Below are 19301 nucleotides of genomic sequence, written 5' to 3' on the forward strand. Positions count from 1 at the left end.
AACCCTGCCGCTCCTTCTATTAAGACCCTAGGATGCAAGCCATCAGGTCCAGGGGATTTATCTTTCTGAGTACCGCTTCCTTTGTGATTGTGATTGTGTTAAGTTCCTCGCCTCTCTATAGCCCCTAGACTATCCACTGTTGGAATATTGTTAGTGTCCTCTACCATAAAGACTGGTACAAAATATTTGTTCAGAGATTCTTCCATCTCCATGTTCCCCATTACTAATTCCCTGGTCTCGTCCTCTAAGGGACCAACATTTACTTTAGCCACCCTTTTCCCTTCTCTTGCTATCTGTTTTTATATTTTGCACTAGTTTACTTTCATAGTCTATCTTCCCTTTCTTAATCATTTTTTTAGTCGTTCTTTGCTGGCATTTAAAAGCTTCCCAGTCTTCTGTCCTCCCACTAGTTTTGGCCACTGTTTTTAATCGGATACCATCCTTTATTTCCTAAGTTAGCCACAGATGAGGTATAAAAGCATGGAAGTCTTGCTACAGTTGTACAGGGTATTGGTGAGGCCGCACCTGGAATACTGTGTGCAGTTCTGGTTTCCATATTTACGAAAGGATATACTTGCTTTGGAGGCAGTTCAGAGAAGGTTCACTAGGTTGATTCCAGAGATGAGGGGGTTGTCTTATGAGGAAAGGTTGAGTAGGTTGGGTCTCGACTCATTGGAATTCAGGAGAATGAGAGATGATCTTTGTAAAGTCCTGTCCCCTCAGTACAGATTCACACGAGGCATATAGTGAAGTCAATGTCACTCTGGACCTGCACCTTTATTTCACAACTCTGGAATGCTGCACTTGCCTGAGACCTGCCCTTATATATCTGTCTCTTGCAAGTGCACCCCTGGTGGTAAGGTATGCTAGTGGTTACAGGTCATATCTTATTACAGTCATGTATAGCATGTTAGGATACAGTTAGATATAATAATGTAAGATACATGACATCACCCTCCCCCAAGGTTTTATTGTCTTTATAGGTTCAGTCTCTCAGGTGGGCTACGCTCTCGCGTGGAACGTCTGAGTTGTGGTTCAGTTGTTTGCCTTGGTGTCTGTTTTTCTTTGGGTGTGGTTGCTGGTATCTCGCCTGGGTTGTCTGTTTCAATTGGTGTGATTGTTGTTGACTTGCCTGGGCTGTCTGTTGGGATTGCCCTTTCCTCAGGTTGTTCCCTCTGTCTGTCCACCAGGTGTGGTGCGAGTTCCACATTGTAGTCTGCCTCTGGTTCCGCAGTGTTGTTGGTAAATCTGCTTTTGACTTGGTCTACATGCCTCTGGCAGGTTTTTCCATTGTCCATTTGTACTACCAGTAGCCTGTTTCCTTCCTTGCCCATTACTGTCCCTGCAAGCCATTTGGGACCCCTGCCATAGTTTAGTACAAACACTTTTGTCCCCTATCTCATTCCATCTCCCCCTCAAATTTCTGTCATGATACTCAGTCAGCTTACTTTGCCTCAACGATTTCAAAAATTCAACCTCGGGTGCGACAACTATTGACATGTTGCAAAACGCACCCGACCACATACGCTGACGCATCGCATGTGAGAACTAACTTTTTACCTGGGTCAAAGAAAGTCAAAACACCGTTGGAACACAGAAGGTTGCGTGCCTTATTGAAGGCGAGTTCCTGGGCGTCCCCCCAAAACCAATCGCACCCCTCCCTGAGTAGCACGTGGAGAGGCTCCAGCAGCGTGCTTAAGTTCTGCATAAAGTTCCCAAAGTAATTGAGTAGCCCGAGAAAGGCGCGCAATTCTGACACATTCCGGGGCCTGGGTGCCAGGCGAATTGCTTCTGTTTTGGACTCTGTTGGGCAGATTCCATCAGCGGCAATCCTTCTGCCCAAAAATTCAACCTCGGGTGCGAGAAACAGGCACTTGGATTTCTTGACTCGTAGGCCGACCCGATCCAACCGCTTTCGTACTTCCTCCAAATTACGGAGATGGGAGTCGGTATAAGTATGTCGTCTTGAAATACAACCGTCCCCTGGATGGACTTGAGCATACTCTCCATGTTGCGCTGGAATATGACAGCTCCCGACCTGATGCCGAATGGGCATCGATTGTACATGAAAAGGCCTCGATGTGTGTTGATGGTGGTGAGTAGCTTGGATTCCTCGGTCAATTCTTGCATCATATACGCAGATGTGAGGTCTAATTTTGAGAAAAGTTTACCTCCAGCCAATGTGGCAAATAAGTCCTCCACTCTGGGCAGCGGGTACTGGTCCTGTAGGGAGACTCTGTTTATGATAGATTTGTAGTCCCCACAGATTCGTACGGATCCATCAGGCTTCATGACTGGGACGATGGGACTTGCCCAGTCGCTAAATTCCACAGGTGATATAATGCCTTCCCGCAGAAGCCTGTCTAGTTCGTGTTCAATCTTTTCCCTCATCACACAGGGTACAGCTCTGGCCTTGTGATGGACCGGTCTAGCATCCTGTGTGATGTAGATTTTGACTTTGGCCCCTTTGAAAGTGCCCACACCTGGCTGAAAGAGATGTTCAAATCACTTTATAACTGTTGAGCAGGAGGTCCGTTCCTCTAATGACATGGCATGGACATCATCCCATTTCCAGTTTAGTTTTGCCAGCCAGCTTCTCCCCAGCAGTGCTCTGTTCCCCAAACTAACTTCGGCGAGAGCTGCACCAAATTCAAATATTTCTTTGGCGGAAGTCACCGTTTCCTTTTCTGATGCAACTGTACACAAAAAAAATCGTATGTTAACATGCGCGGGCGCCAAAAATCCAGCAACTGGAAAATAGATGCTAATGTCTTGCTTGTGCTGAAAAAAGCTAAATCACTATCATCAATACGGATTAACTTCGAACAATTCGGAACCAGGTTTCTCTGGGATCCCTACACAGGAGATTTGTCAGCTTTTAGTCCCATTAACTTTGCCTGTACCTTTCATTTACTAATATTAATTAATTTAAGTTCCTCACTTTCATTACACTCTTGGTTTCCCACAATTTCCGGTATGTTCTTTGTGTCCCCCCACTGTGAAGGCAGACTCAAAATATTTGCTTAATGTCTCTGCCATTTCCTTATTCCCCATTATAATTTCTTCTGTCTCTGCCTCTATGAGACCCATGTTTGCTTTCACTAATCTTGTCCATTTTATATACATCTATAAGTTCGAACAATCTGTTTTTATATTTCTTGCTAGATTACTCTCATTCTATTTTCCCTCTTTATCAATTTCTTGGTCATCCTTTGCTGATTTTTAAAACCTTTCCAATCATCAGACTTACCTTTTTGGCAATATTGTAAGCTTCTTTTAATCCAATACTATCCTTAACTTTTCTAGTTAGCCATGGCTGTACCACTTTTCCAGTGGTGTTTTTATTCCTCATGATAATGTATATTCAGTGAGAATTATGAATTATTTCTTTAAATGTTTGCCATTTCTTATCTACCTTCATATCTTTTCATCTAATTTCCTAATCTACCTCAGCCAAGTCACCCCTCATACCTCCATAATTAGCTTTGTTTAAATTTAAGACCCTAGTTTTGGATTTAACAACATAACTCTCAAACTTAATATTAAATTATATTATATTATGATCAAGCTTCCCCAGAAGATCCTTTACTATAGATTACTAATTAACCCTGTCTCATTACACAAAGTTAGATCTAAAATAGCTTGTTCCTGAGTTGTTTCCTCGACACACAGCTCTCGAAAACTGTCTCGAATGCATCATGAACTTGAGCAAAGTAAGAGGAGCAAACATGAGATGAAACAGCAAGAGCACCGGCGGCGGCACTATAAAGAGAGAGAGGCAGTGCGAATAGTGAGGGCAGCAGTGAGAGGAGCAAACCAGAGATGAAACGACGAGAGTGGCGGCGGTGCTATAAAGAGAGAAGCAACGCGAGGAACCTTCAAAACAGAAAACAAAACTGATTGGTTGGTATTACAGTTTTTTTAGTCTATAAGGTAGGGAAGTAGGCTAAACTCTAGGGGTAGAAATTTGGTAGCACCCCTTTTGGGGTGTTAACTTTTAAAATGTTGAAAAGTTAGCGCCAGGCACAAACAATCCTAACTTCTTCTAAATTGGGCTTTAGTGCCCCAGGAAGGAAGGGGGCGGTAAATGAGGCGCTAATGACATCAGTGGGGCGCTGCAGGGGCGCTAACAGCAGAGCGCTACCCAATTTCAGGTGACTTGTATTCAGCAATCATCCTTCAATCCTTCACACTGGCTCATTCCAGCTCTTAAAGGGGAGGTTATATTAAGCTGCAGCTACTCATTTTTACCAGTGCTGCATTTGAGGGAGAGCTGAGAGCAAGTGGAAGAGGTTTCTGGGATGGCTGCTGCAAATCCAGCTGGAATGGAGAGGGCACGGTGATTTAATGACATGGCATTGGTGGGGACAGTTGAGAGAAGGAGGGATGCGCTCTTCCCAGCAACTGGAAAGAGGCCATTGCCACAGGTCTTGTGCAATTTATGCAATCCAATAATCAGCAAGCAGATGTTCAGCCTGTACCTGAGTCCCCCACTCACTCCATGACAATGACGAAGGAGAAGAGGAGGAGGACCCAAACACCGCATTATTGCATCTCTCACCCCAAGGTACCACCTCAGAGACTGGCACTGCACAGTCCTTAGAGGTTAGCTTAACAGAGAGATCTGCGTTGGGTGATGCATCGGGGCCTAGCAGGCTTCAACAAGGTCAAGGGGAAAGGATACTTCGGAGCTGGTTCCCTGGAGGGAGAGTTCGTACGTGAGTTCTGCTGCACAGGACTCAGATGAGGACCTTGATGGGGAGGCGTTCACAAGAAGGATGATGGCCATGTACACCGACATGATACATGCCGTGACAAGGATGCCCGAGAACCTCTCTGCAATGACAAGGAGCGTTAAAGAGTCGACATCTAACATTGCACAGAGGTCTGCACACACCATGGAGCTGATCATTTCCAGTCTGCAGACAATGGTTGGCTCCCAGAGAAACCGTGCGGATCCAGATCTCATGGGCGATGTGACAGTGTCTACTGCAGCACAGGCGGAAGCAACGTAATGTCTTAGAGCTATAATGCAGACAATGGTCGGTGGCATGGAAGCTCAGACTGCTCTCATGCAGTCTTAGCTGGATGCCAAGCGAGCTCTGACTGCTGCCATTGCTGCTGTGTCCACCAGAGTCAACCAGGGATCTCACAGTGTCACAGCAGGCCACCAATCTGTGCTCCAGCAGATTGGTGGGGATGCTGAGGTGCTGCCTCGGGGAACGAGAGTGGGTCAGTGGAGCAGGAACCTGCTGTCCTCTCTCAGGATGACAGCATTCTTGAACCCATCAATGCCACTCCACCATTGCACTTGTCACTGCCTGTCACCTAGCTAGCCCAGACTGCCGCCGCCTAGCCTCAGACCCAGAGCTGATCGAGATCATCCTACAAGGCCATCTGTCGTCTCTGGCCCTGATACTCAGCAGACTTCCACCAGCCATGCTGCAGCTACAGGAAACACACTGCAAAGGATTTCTAGAATAGGTAAACCTCCACCGTCGCTGCTGTTGCTGCTCCTGCTCCTTTTCCCCCTCCTCCTTCTCCTCCTCTTGCTCCTCCTCCTGCTCCTCCTCCTGCTTATCCTCTTCCTTGTCCTCCTCCTAAGAATGTGGAGCTATGCCTGGTGGCAGTGGTTGCGCCCTCATGATGGCCAAGTTGTGGAGCATGCAGCAGACGATGACGAAAAGGCATACCTGCTCAGCCGAGTACTGGGGGACTCTTCCCGAGCGGTCAAGGCAGCGGAACCATTGCTTGAGCACGCCGATGGTCTGCTCCACATGGCTCGCATTATATGACACCCCTATGCAACCCCAAGTGTTGGGGTTGCGTAGGGGTGTCATGAGCCAGGTGGAGAAATGATAGCCCTTTTTTCTGAACAACTAGCTGCGAGCTTGATGTAGTGGCTGGAAGAGAGCTGGCACATCGGTCTGGCGCAGAATGAACGCATCGTGGATGCTGCCAGGATAGTGTGCATTGATGGTGAGGATTCAGTGTGTGTAGTCGCACACCAACTGCATATTCAGTGAATGATAACCTTTGTGATTATGGAACACCTCAGGATTGTGATGCGGTCCCTGCAAAGTGACGTGGGTGCAGTCAATGGTGCCCTGTGACATAACGAAGCACACTAGCCTAGCAAAGCCACATGTAAGCTCCAGCTGCTTCTCTCTGGTGATGGGGAAGGAAATACAGTCCCGCCTCCTTCTGTACAGAGCATCTGTGACCTCGCGGATGCAGCAATGAATGGCAAACTGGGAGATGTTGGAGATGTCTCCTGTTGCACACTGGAAGGATCTGCTGGCATAGAAATTGAGCACTTTGGTGACCTTGGCTGCCACTGAGAGAGCCGTCCTCACCCTGGTCTGAGGCTCGAGGTCTGGTTGCTGGAGATGGCAGAGCTCTTTGACGAAGTCCTTGCTGAAGCACAGCCTTCGAACAGACTGTTAAACAATGAAATTGATGTTGGAGAACTGCTGACGGAATACCCTTGGAGGGGGAAGGTCTCCTGTTGACAGCCCTGTTGGCCCTCCACCCTCTGGCCACATTTTGCTGCCTTTCTCTCTGCCTAAGTTGCCTCCAACAGTGATGTCGGAGCAGGAGGTTGAGTGCCAACGCAGCTGTTATGTATGCAACCCTATGTAACCAACATTCTATCGCCACCAGGGGGTGTATCTGTTGGAGTCCCAAGGGATCCCAGCATCCCTTGGGAGCACTGTATATAAGCAGGCCCCCCATGCTGTACCAACACTCTGGAGTTAGAATAAAGAGACTAAGGTCACACTTACTCACGTCTACAGTACTCAATCACATAACTTTATTGGGAACATAACAACTGGCGACAAGATAACGAACCATCACGCAAAAATGCAGAGAACTGTTGGTATCCTGGAGAAATTCTCAGAAGGGGAATATTGGGAGGCCTTCGTGGAGCGACTCGACCAATACTTTGTGGCCAACGAGCTGGAAGGGAGTGTGAACGCTGCCAAACGAAGGGCGATCCTCCTCATCGCCTGCAGGGCAACAACCTATGGCCTCATGCAGAATCTTCTTGCTCCGGTGAAATCAACAACCAAATCGTATGAAGAACTGTGTACATTGGTCCGGGACTACATAAATCCGAAGGAGAACGTTCTGATGGCAAGGTATCGATTTTACGCATGTCAACAGTCTGAAGGCCAGGAAGTGGTGAGCTATGTCGCCAAACCAAGGCATCTTGCAGGACATTGCGAATTTGATGGATTCCTGGAGCAAATGCTTTAGACTTTTTTGTGCTTGGCATTGGCCATGAGGTTATCCTTCGCAAACTATTGACTGTTGAAACACCAAACCTGAGCAAAGCCATAACGATAGCCCAGGCATTTATGTCCACCAGCGATAACACCAAATAAATTTTGCAGCATAAAGCAGTTTCGGCAAGTACTGTACACAAAGTAACGTCGTTTTCAGTCAGGAATGCATATGGCAGAACGTACACGCCTGCAGCTGTACGGCATCACATGACTCAGAGTCCGCCATCAAGTGTTAATGCGAGGCAGTTAACAACTTGTTGGCGCTGCAGAGGTGATCATTGAGCCCATCAATGCCATTTCAAACACTATGCGTGCAAAGGCTGTGGAACAATGGGGCACCTCCAGCGAATGTGCAGATGAGCTGCAAACCTTGCAAACCACCATGTTGCAGAGGAAGACAGATCCATGATGGATCAAACTGAACTAGAGACTCAAACCGAGGAGGCAGAAGTATATTGGGTACACACCTTCACCACGAAATGTCCACCGATCATGTTAAAAGTTGAACTGAACGGAATTCCAGTATCCATGGAATTAGACATGGGTGCGAGTCAGTTCATCATGAGTAAAAACGCCTTTGACAGGCTGTGGTGCAACAAGGCACACAGACCCAAGCTGAGTCCCATTCACACCAAGCTGAGAACTTACACTAAAGAGCTGGCAGAGCAGCAGTAAAAGTCTCCTATGATGGAGCAGTGCACGAACTACCATTATGGATAGTATCAGGAGATGGCCCCACACTGTTCGGCAGAAGCTGGCTGGGAAAAATCTGCTGGAACTGGGACGACATCCAAGCGCTGTCGCCTGTCGATGACGCCTCATGTGCCCAGGTTCTGAGCAAGTTTCCGTCGTTGTTTGAGCCCAGCATCGGAAGTTTCTTGGGGGCGAAGGTGCAGAACAACTTGATTGCCAGTACACGACCCATTCACAACAAGGCACAGGCGAGAGAAAGTGGTGATCGAGCTAGACAGGCTGCAACAAGAGGGCATCATCGCGCCGATGGAGTTCAATGAGTGGTCCAGTCCGATTGTTCCGGTTCTCAAGGGCGATGGCACGGTCAGAATTTGCGGGGACTATAAAGTAACAAATAACTGTTTTTCGATGCAGGACCAGTACCCGCTACCCAAGGCAGAAGACCTATTTGCGACGCCAGCAGGAGGAAAGACATTCACCAATTTGGACCTGACCTCTGCCTACATGATGCAGGAGCTGGCGGAATCTTTGAAAGGCCTCACCTGCATCAACACGCACAAAGGTCTGTTCATCTACAATAGATGCCCTTTTGGGATTTGATCGGCCGCAGCTATTTTTCAAAGGAACACGGAGAGTCTGCTAAAGTTGGTTCAGTGCACCATGGTTTTCCAGGACGACATACTGGTCACAGGTCGGGACACCATCGAACACTTGCAGAACCTGGAAGACGTTCTAAATCAGCTAGATCATGTGGGACTCAGGTTGAAATGCTCAAAGTGTGTTTTCCTGGTGCCAGAGGTCGAGTTCTTAGGGAGAAGAATCGCGGCAGACGGCATCAGACCCATCGACGCCAAGACGGAGGCCATCAAGAATGCGCCGAGAGCACAGAACGTATGGAGCTGCAGTCATTCCTGGGATTCCTCAATTATTTTCCTACCTGGGTTAAGCACCTTGCTAGAACCTCTACACGTGTTGCGATGCAAGGGAGATGATTGGGAATGGAGGAAATCACAAGAGACAGCTTTTGAGCAAACCCGAAATCTGTTATGTTCCAACAAACTACTTGTCCTGTATGATCCTTGTAAATGTTTAGTGCTAGCTTGCGATGCGTCTTCATACGGGGTCGTATGTCTTGCAACAAGCAAACGAATCGGGGACATTGCAACCGGTCACTAATGCGTCCAGGAGCTTTTCCAAGGCCGAAAGGGCCTACAGCGTGATTGAAAAAGAAGCTCTGGCATGCGTTTGCAGGGTAAAATAAAATGCATCAGTATCTGTTTGGGCTTAAGTTCGAATTAGAACCTGACCATAAGCCGCTCATATCGCTATTCTCAGAGAGCAAAAGTATCAATACTGTTGTGTATCTGTGAAGCATGCACTCCCATGTTCCGCCACCACCCCTGAAGTCCCAAGAAATCCCAGCATCCCTTGGGAGCACTGTATATAAGCCGGCCCCTAAGGCCTGTTCCTCACTCTGGAGTCTCTTAATAAAGACTGAGGTCACTGTTACTTTAACCTCCCTATGTGCAATCTCATCTGTGTTAGGAACACAACAACTGGCGACACGTATACGAATCCAACGCAAAGATGCAGCAAACTGTGGGCATCCTGGAGAAGTTCTCGGAGGGTGAGGACTGCGAAGCCTATGTCGAACGGCTACTCCAGTACTTTGTAGCCAACGAGAAGGAAGCGCTGCAAAAAGGAAAGCGATCCTCCTCACGGTCTGCGGGGCACCGACCTACAGCCTCATGAAGAATCTTCTGGCTCCAGTGAAACCCACAGATAAGTCATATGAGGAGCTATATACACTGGTTCGGGAGCAGCTTAATTCAAGGGAGAGCGTGCTGATGGCGAGGTATCGATTCTGCACTTGCCAGCGATCTGAAGGTCAGGAAGTGGCGAGCTACGTCGCCGAGCTAAGGCGACTTGCAGGACAATGTGAGTTTGAATGCTCAGAGACTTTTTTGTACTGGGCATTGGCCACGAGACCATCCTACGAAAACTTTTGACTGTAGGGACACCGACCCTCAGTAAGGCCATTGCGATAGCACAGGCGTTTATGTCCACCAGTGATAACACCAAACAAATCTCTCAGCACACAAGGGCTAGCAATGTTCATAAATTAACTGGAACTGTGTTTGCGAGCAGAAATATACAGGGCAAAACCCACGAGTCTGCAACTGCCAGCAGGCCTCAGGTGACCTAGATGACTCAGTGTCCGCAACAAAGGATGAATGCAAGGCAATTCACACCTTGTTGGTGTTGTTGAGGCTTCCATTCAGCCTATTCATGCCGCTTCAAAGGGTATGTTTGCAAGAGCTGTGGAACAATGGGGCACCTCCAACGAGCAGAGGAAGATTGGTCCATGGTGGATTAAAGCAATTTCGAGCCTCAGAGAGAGGAGGCAGATGCTAAAGTACACAGTGTGCACACATTTTCGACGAAATGTCCACGTATAATGCTAAATGTAAAATTGAATACCTTACCCGTAGCCATGGAACTGGACACTGGGGCTAGCCAATCCATCATGAGTAAAAAGATGTTTGAGAGACTGTGGAGCAACAAGGCACTCAGACCAGCCCTGAGCCCCATCCACACAAAACTGAGAACGTACACCAAAGAGCTTATCACTGTCCTGGGCAGCGCCATGGTCAAGGTCACCTACGAGGGCACGGTGCATGAATTGCCATTCTGAATTGTCCCGGGCGATGGCCCCACACTGCTTGAAGGAGCTGGCTGGGCAAAATCCGCTGGAACTGGGATGACATCCAAGCACTATCACATGTCGATGAGGCCTCATGTACCCAGGTTCTTAACAAATTTCCTTCCCTTTTTGAGCCAGGCATTAGAAACTTTTCTGGGGCGAAGGTGCGGATTCACTTGGTCCCAGAGGCACGGCCTATTCACCACAAGGCGCGAGCAGTACCTCACATGATGAGAACATAAGAATTAAGAACAGGAGTAGGCCATCTAGCCCCTCGAGCCTGTTCCGCCATTCAACAAGATCATGGCTGATTTGGCCGTGGACTCAGCTCCACTTATCCGCCCCCCATAACCCTTAATTCCCTTATTGGTTAAAAATCTATCTATCTGTGATTTGAATACATTCAATGAGCTAGCCTCAGCTGCTTCCCTGGGCAGAGAATTCCATAGATTCACAACCCTCTGGGAGAAGAAATTCCTTCTCAACTCAGTTTTAAATTGTCTCCCCCGTATTTTGAGGCTGTGCCCCCTAGTTCTCGTCTCCGCAACCAGTGGAAACAATCTCTCTGCCTCTATCTTGTCTATCCCTTTCATTATTTTAAATGTTTCTATAAAATCACCCCTCATCCTTCTGAACTCCAACGAGTAAAGACCCAGTCTACTCAATCTATCATCATAAGGTAACCCCCTCATCTCCGGAATCAGCCTGGTGAATCGTCTCTGTACCCCTTCCAAAGCTAGTATATCCTTCCTTAAGTAAGGTGATCAAAACTGCATGCAGTACTCCAGGTGCGGCCTCACCAATGAGGGAGAGAGTGGAAATCGAGCTGGACAGGCTGCAATGCGAGGGCATCATCTCCCCAGTGGAGTTCAGCGAGTGGGCCAGCCCAATTGTTCCAGTACTCAAAAGTGATGGCACGGTCAGGATTTGCGGCGATTATAAAGTAACTATTAATCGTTTCTCGCTGCAGGACCAATACCCGATACCTAAGGCAGACAACCTATTTGCGACACTGGCAGGAGGCAAGATGTTCACCAAGCTCGACTTGACTTTGGCCTACATGATGCAGGAGCTGGAGGAGTCTTCGAAGGGCCTCACCTGCATCAACACGCACAAGGGATCGTTCATCTACAACAGATGCCCATTTGGAATTCGGTCGGCTGCAGTGATCTTCCAGAGAAACATGGAGAGACTACTCAAGTCGGTACCATGCACAGTGGTTTTTCAGGACGACATATTGGTCACGGGTCGGGACACCATCGAGCACCTACAAAACCTGGAGGAGGTCCTCCAGTGACTGGATCGCATAGGGCTGCGGCTGAAGAGGTCGAAATGCGTCTTCATGGCAACAGAAGTGGAGTTTTGGGGGAGAAAGATCACGGCGGATGGCATTCGGCCCACAGACGCCAGGACAGAGGCTATCAGGAACGTGCCCTGGACACAGAAAGTCACGGAGCTGCGATCGTTCCTGGGACTCCTCAACTATTTTGGTAACTTCCTACCGGGGTTAAGCTCTCTCTTAGAGCCCCTACATGTATTATTGCGTGAAGGTGAGAACTGGGTATGGGAAAAAAAACAAGTAATTGCTTTTGAGAAAGCCAGAAACATTTTATGCTCCAACAAGCTGCTTGTATTGTATAACCTGTGTAAAAGACTTGTGCTAACATGTGATGCATCGTCGTATAGAGTCGGGTGTGTATTACATCAAGCTAACGTTGCGGTGAAGTTGCAACCTGTCGCCTATGCTTCCAGGAGCTTGTCTAAGGCCGAGAGGGCCTACAGCATGATTGAGAAAGAGGCATTAGCGTGTGTGTTTGGGATAAAGAAAATGCATCAGTACCTGTTTGGCCTCAAATTTGAGCTGGAAACCGATCACAAGCCCCTCATATCCCTGTTTGCTGAAAACAAGGTGATAAATACTAATGCCTCAGCCCACATACAAAGGTGGGCACTCGCGCTATCAGCGTATAACTATACCATCCGCCACAGACCAGGCACCGAGAACTGTGTGGATGCTCTCAGTCAGCTACCATTGCCCACCACGGAGGTGGAAATGGCGCAGCCTGCAAACTTGTTAATGGTGGTGCAGCCCGCAGTCTTGTTGATGGTCATGGAAGCATTTGAAAATGATAAATCACCTGTCACGGTTCGCCAGATTAAGACTTGGGCCAACCAAGATCCTCTGCTGTCCCTAGTAAAAAAACTGTGTACTGCATGGGAGCTGGGCCAGCATCCCCATTGAAATGCAAGAGCTAATCAAGCTGTTCCAGCGGCGAAAGGATGAGCTGTCCATTCAGGAAGACTGCCTGTTGTGGGGTAACCGCATAGTGCTACCCAAAAAGGGCAGGGAGACGTTCATCTCGGATCTCCACAGCACACACCCGGGTATAGTAATAATGAAAGCGATAGCCACGTGTGGTAGCCCGGTATCGACTCTGACTGAGAGTACTGTGTACGCCAATACAGTGCGTGTGCTCAGTTGAGCAACGCGCCCAGAGAGTCACCACTAAGTTTGTGGTCCTGGCCCTCCAGACCATGGTCAAGGATCCATGTCGACTATGCGGGCCCGTTTCTCGGTAAAATGTTCCTGGTGGTGGTGGATGCTTTTTCAAAATGGATTGAATGTGAAATAATGTTGGGAAGCACCGGCATCACCACCATTGAAAGCCTGAGGGCCATGTTTGCCACCCACTGCCTGCCCGACATACTGGTCAGTGACAACGGGCCATGTTTCACCAGTGCCGAATTTAAAGAATTCATGACCCACAATGGGATCAAACATGTCACCTCGGCCCCGTTTAAACCAGCCTCCAATGGGCAGGCTGAGCGGGCAGTACAAACAATCAAACAGAGCCTTAAACAAGTCACAGAAGGCTCACTCCAAACCCCTCCGTCCCGAGTACTGCTCAGCTACCGCACGAGACCCCACTCGCTCACAGGGGTGCCCCCGGCTGAGCTACTCAAGAAAAGGATACTTAAAACCAGACTCTCGCTGGATCACCCCAACCTGCATGATCAGGTAGAGAGCAGGCGGCAGCAACAAAATGTAAACGATGGTCGCGCCACTGTGTCACGAGAAATTGATCTGAATGACCCTGTGTATGTGCTAAACTATGGACATGGTCCCAAGTGGATCGCAGGCACGGGAGTAGGGTGGTTTGTAGTCAAACTAGACAATGGACAAATTTGCAGAAAGTACTTGGACCAAACGAGGCTGCGCTTCACAGACTGCCCTGAACAACCCACAGCAGACACCACCTTTTTCGAGCCCACGACACCACGCCGGACCAGGAAATCAAACCCATCACGCCCAAGAGCCCAACAAGGCCAGGCTCACCCAGCAGCCTTGCAGGGCCAACAACACGCCAGCCCAGTGAGGGCAGAGCCAACACACCAGAACAGACATTTGTACGAGGCGGTCCACCAGGGAAAGAAAGGCTCCCGACTGCCTCACCTTGTAAATAGTTTTCACTTTGACTTTTGGTGGGGGAGTGATGTTGTGTATCTGTAAAGCATGCACTCCCATGTTCTGCCACCAGGGAGTGCATCCCCTGAAGTTCCAAGGGATCCCAGCATCCCTTGGGAGCACTGTATATAAGCCGGCCCCTAAGGTCTGTTCCTCACTCTGGAGTGTCTTAATAAAGACTGAGGTCACTGTTACTTTAACCTCCCTGTGAGCAGTCTCATCTGTGTTAGGAACACAACAAATACCAATGCCTCTGCTCACATCCAAAGATGGACGTTCACGCTGTCTGCATATAACCATGTAATTCAGCACAGGCCAGGCACAGAGAACTGCGCTGACAACCACAATCGGCTATCATTGCCCCCCACCGGGCTGGAAATGGCACAGCCTGCAGTCTTGCTCTTGGTGATGGATGTATTTTAAAACGAAATGTCACCCATTACGGCCCGCCAGATGAGGACCTGGACCAGCCAGGATCCTTTACTGTCCCTTGTAAAAAACTGTGTCCTCCATGGGAGCTGGTCCAGCATCCCAGCGGAGATGCATGAAGAGATGAAGCCATTCCAGCGGCGTAAAGACGAAATGTCCATACAGGTGGACTGTCTTTTGTGGGGTAATTGCGTGGTTTTGCCCAAGAAAAGCAGGAAAATGTTCATACGCGACCTACACAGTACCCACCCTGGCAAAGTAATGTTGAAAGCTATAGCCAAATCCTATATGTGGTGGCCCGGCAGCGACTCAGATTTGGAGTCTTGCATGCGCCAATGCAACACTTACTTTCAACTGAGCAATGCACCCAGAGAGACACCGCTAAGTTTGTGGTCGTGGCCCTCCACGTCTAGGATCCACGTTGACTTCACTGGCCCATTTCTAGGCAAAATGTTCTTGGTTGTTGTGGATGCTTATTCAAAGTGGAATGAGTGTGTAATAATGTCTGTAAGCACGTACACTGCCACCATCGAAAACCCACGAGCCATGTTTGCCACGCATGACCTGCAATGGGATCAAGCACGTCACATCTGCACCGTTCAAGCCCGCAGCCAACAGCCAGGCAGAACAGGCAGTCCAAACCATCAAGCAAAGCATGAAACATGTATCGGAAGGCTCCCTGCAGACCTGCCTGTCGTGAGTCCTGCGCAGCTACCGCACCAGACCCCACTTGCTCACCAGGGATCCCCCAACCGAGCTGCTCATGAAAAGGGCGCTCAAAACAAGGCTCTCTCTCATCCACCCTCATCTCCATGATTACGTCGAGGGCAGGCGGCATCACAAAGCATGTACCATGATCGTGCAAATTTGTCACACGATATTGAAGTCAATGACCCTGTACTTGTACTCAACTATGGACATGGTCCCAAATGGCTTGCTGGCACTGTCATAGCCAAAGAAGAGAGTAGGGTGTTTCAGGTCAAACTCGCAAATGGACTAACTTGCAGAAAGCATTTGGACCAAACTAAACTGCGATTCACAGACAGCCACAAGCAACCTGAAGAGGACACCACCAACTTCGATCCTCCGACATACATACCAGTGACAACCGACATCACAGTTGACCACAAAGCTGAACTCATCATCCCAGCAGCCCAACAAGGCCAGCTGCGCAGCAGCCCAGCGAAGAACCAACCAACTCACCTGCACCTGCATTTGTACCGAGACGATCGACTTGGGAGCAAAAAGCCCCAGATCGTCTCACCCTGTAAATAAGTGTACTATTGACTTTGGGAGGGAGTGATGTTATGTATGCAACCCTATGTAACCAGCATTCTACCGCCACCAGAGGGCGTATCTGTTTGAGTCCCAAGGGATCCCAGCATCCCTTGGGAGCAATGTATATAAGCAAGCCTCCCATGCTGTACCAACAGTTTGGAGTTAGAATAAAGAGATTAAGGTCAGACTTACTCATGTCTATAGTACTCAATCACATTACTTTATTCTAGACGTAACAGCAGCCCCCATGAAACGATATAAATGTTGGATTTTTAAATCTGCCCTCAATGAAAGTCATGAATGTTTAACAGCCAGAACACTCCTTCAACTGAAAATCACTGCAATCTGTCAAAACACCTGTCTGCCTAAATGGAAGTAAGCAGCAACCATTATTGGCCAACTAAAAATGTTCCCGAAGATGGTGCCTTTAAATAGTGCACCTACAGCCGACTCCCAACTGAAACTCGATAGCACCAGCTGAGGAGACAGGGGGTGTGAGCTAATTTAGCCCTCCAGGGCAGTAACGTGAAGCTGTGCATGGCGATTATGTCATCATCACCGTGCGCAGCCGAGCGGGACGCTATGTGTTAGCGCTGCCGTAAAGCCCCCACCCAATTTAGAGGAAGACGCTGTTCTCGCCATGTCCGGGCAAGAACTCATTTGTGCCCGCTAACGGGAGGTGCAAACTACCCCAATTTCACCCCTTAGGAAACTGTAACTTGCTATTACTTTACTGAATTAGTAACTTAAACTAGATAAACCAATTAATAAAACTAAAATAATTGATTGAAAAAATAATAATAATCATTAATTAACTAATCAAGTAGATAAATAAGGTTAGATAGACATGGCAGGGCAAGTGGTGTGCCGTGACTGTAGCATGTGGGAGTTTGTGGAGACCAGCGAGATCCCGAACAACCATATCTGCGGTAAGTGTCTGCAGCTCGAGGAACTTCGGCTCAGAGTTGTTGAGCTGGAGTCTGAGGTGCAGACATTGCAGGGCATCGGGGAGGGGGAGAGTTACCTGGTCATTTTGTTCCAGGAGGCAGTCACACCCCTTAGATTAAGTCAGGAAGGTATGGGTACCCAGGATGTAGTGATGGAGGAGCCCCGTCCTTGACTTTGACCAACATGTATGAGATACTTGCTAACTGTGGGGATGGGAACAAGCACTGCAGGGTGGATGAGCAACCAAGGCCATTCAAGAAGGGGAGTGAAACCCAATATGGTAGTGGTAGGTGACAGTATAGTCAGGGGGATAAATACTGTTCTCTGCAGCCACAACTGGGAGTTCCGAAGGTTGTGTTGCCTGCCTGGTGCCAGAGTAAAGGATATCTCCTCACGGCTGGAGATGAACTTGTAGTGGGAGGGGGAGGATCCAGTTGGTGTGGTCCGTGTAGGAATCAACAACATAGGTAGAACTACGTATGAGGTTCTGCTGAGAGAGTTTAAGGAGCTAGGGCCAAAATTAAAATGCAGGATCTCACAGGTAATAATCTCAGGATTGTTAACTTAGCCATGTGCAAATTGGCATAGGGACAAACAGATTTTAAATTTAAATGTATGGCTCAAAGAGAGGTGTGGGAGGCAGGAGTTTCAATTCATGGAGCACTGGCACCAGTACTGGGGAAAGGAGCTGTTCCGTGGGGATGGGCTCCACTTAAACCGGGCTGGGACCAGTGTCCTGGCGAATTGAATTAACTAGGGTGGTAGACAAGGCTTTAAACTAATGAAGAGGCATTGGGAGGATTCAAGAAAGGGTAAATTCAAAAGCAGTAAGAGAAATATCAGGGCTGTAGAGCAGAGCAGTAATCTGGGTAAAGATAAGCAGAGTGGGTCAGGAAGGGGCAGAAAGATTAATAAAGGTAACAGGGCATTAGTGTCTAAAGTGACATCAGGGAAAAATAGAAAAAATTAAAGCTAAAAGTACTATATCTGAATGCACGAAGCATTCCTAAAAATAGATGAATTAATAGCACAGATAGAAATAAATGGGTTTAATTTAATAGCCATTACAGAGACGTGGTTGCAGAGTGACCAAGATAGGGAACTAAATATTCCAGAATGTTTTACTTAGGCAGAATGGAAAAGGAGGAAGGGTAACCCTGATAATAAAGGAGAGATCAAAGACAGTAGAGAGAAAGGATCTTGGCTCGGAAAAACAAAAGGTAGAATCAGTTTGGGTGGAGCTAAGAAACAACATGGGGCAGAAAACATTAATGGGAGTAGTCTATAGGCCCCCGAACAGTGGTTATAGTGTTGGGCAGAGTAGAAATCAGGAAATTAGAGATGCATGTAATGAGGGTAATACAGTAATTATGGGGGACTTTAACTTTCATATAGACTGGGCAAACCAAGTTTACAGAAATAGTGCAGAAGAAGAGTTCATGGAATAAACTCAAGATAGTTTTCTAAATCAGTATGTCAAGGAACCTAGGATGGAATTTACTATTTTGGATCTACTACTGTGCAATGAGACAGGGTTAATTACTAATCTTGTAGTGAAGGAGCTTCTGGGGAGCAGTGATCATATGATAGAATTTTTTGTTGAATTTGAGAGTGATTTAGTTAAATCTGAAACTAGCGTTCTAAACCTGAACAAAGCAAACTACTTAGGTATGAGGTGAGTTGGCTAAGGTAGATTAGGGAAACTAGAGGAAAAGATATGACAGTAGAAAAGCAATGGTAAACATTTTAAAAAATAATTCATAATTAATAACGAATATACATTCCCTTAAGGAATAAAAACACCGCAGGGAAAAATGGTCCAATCGTGGCTAATAAGAGAAATTAAAGATAGTAATAGATTAAAGAACGAGGCTTATAATGTTGCCAAAAAATTGGTAAGCCTGAGGTTTGGAGGGCTTTTAGAATTGTGCAAAGGAGCACCAAGGAATTGATAAAGAAAGGGAAATAGAATGAGAGTAAACTAGCAAGAACATAAGAACATAAGAACATAAGAATTAGGAACAGGAGTAGGCCATCTAGCCCCTCGAGCCTGCTCCGCCACTTAACAAGGTCATGGCTGATCTGGCCGTGGACTCAGCTCCACTTACCCGCCCGCTCCCCATAACCCTTAATTCCCTTATTGGTTAAAAATCTATCTATCTGTGATTTGAATACATTCAATGAGCTAGCCTCAGCTGCTTCCCTGGGCAGAGAATTCCATAGATTCACAACCCTCTGGGAGAAGAAATTCCTTCTCAACTCGGTTTTAAATTGGCTCCCCCGTATTTTGAGGCTGTGCCCCCTAGTTCTAGTCTCCCCGACCAGTGGAAACAACCTCTCTGCCTCTATCTTGTCTATCCCTTTCATTATTTTAAATGTTTCTATAAGATCACTCCTCATCCTTCTGAACTCCAACGAGTAAAGACCCAGTCTACTCAATCTATCATCATAAGGTAACCCCCTCATCTCCGGAATCAGCCTAGTGAATCGTCTC

At 47.6% G+C, this 19301-nt stretch overlaps 1 protein-coding gene across 1 annotated transcript in view; it reads right to left on the reverse strand.

Moving 5' to 3' along the window:
* Window positions 1-2615: 2615 nt before the first annotated feature.
* LOC139262380 (cation channel sperm-associated auxiliary subunit beta-like) overlaps window positions 2616-19301 on the reverse strand; it is an 85840-nt gene continuing 69154 nt past the window's right edge. Inside the window, exon 4 of the mRNA XM_070877566.1 lies at window positions 2616-2696. Coding sequence (XP_070733667.1) covers window positions 2673-2696 — 24 coding nt within the window. The 3' untranslated portion in view covers window positions 2616-2672. The remainder of the gene's footprint in view (window positions 2697-19301) is intronic.

The sequence above is a fragment of the Pristiophorus japonicus genome, chromosome 4, assembly GCF_044704955.1.
Source record: "Pristiophorus japonicus isolate sPriJap1 chromosome 4, sPriJap1.hap1, whole genome shotgun sequence".
Lineage (NCBI taxonomy): Eukaryota > Metazoa > Chordata > Chondrichthyes > Pristiophoridae > Pristiophorus > Pristiophorus japonicus.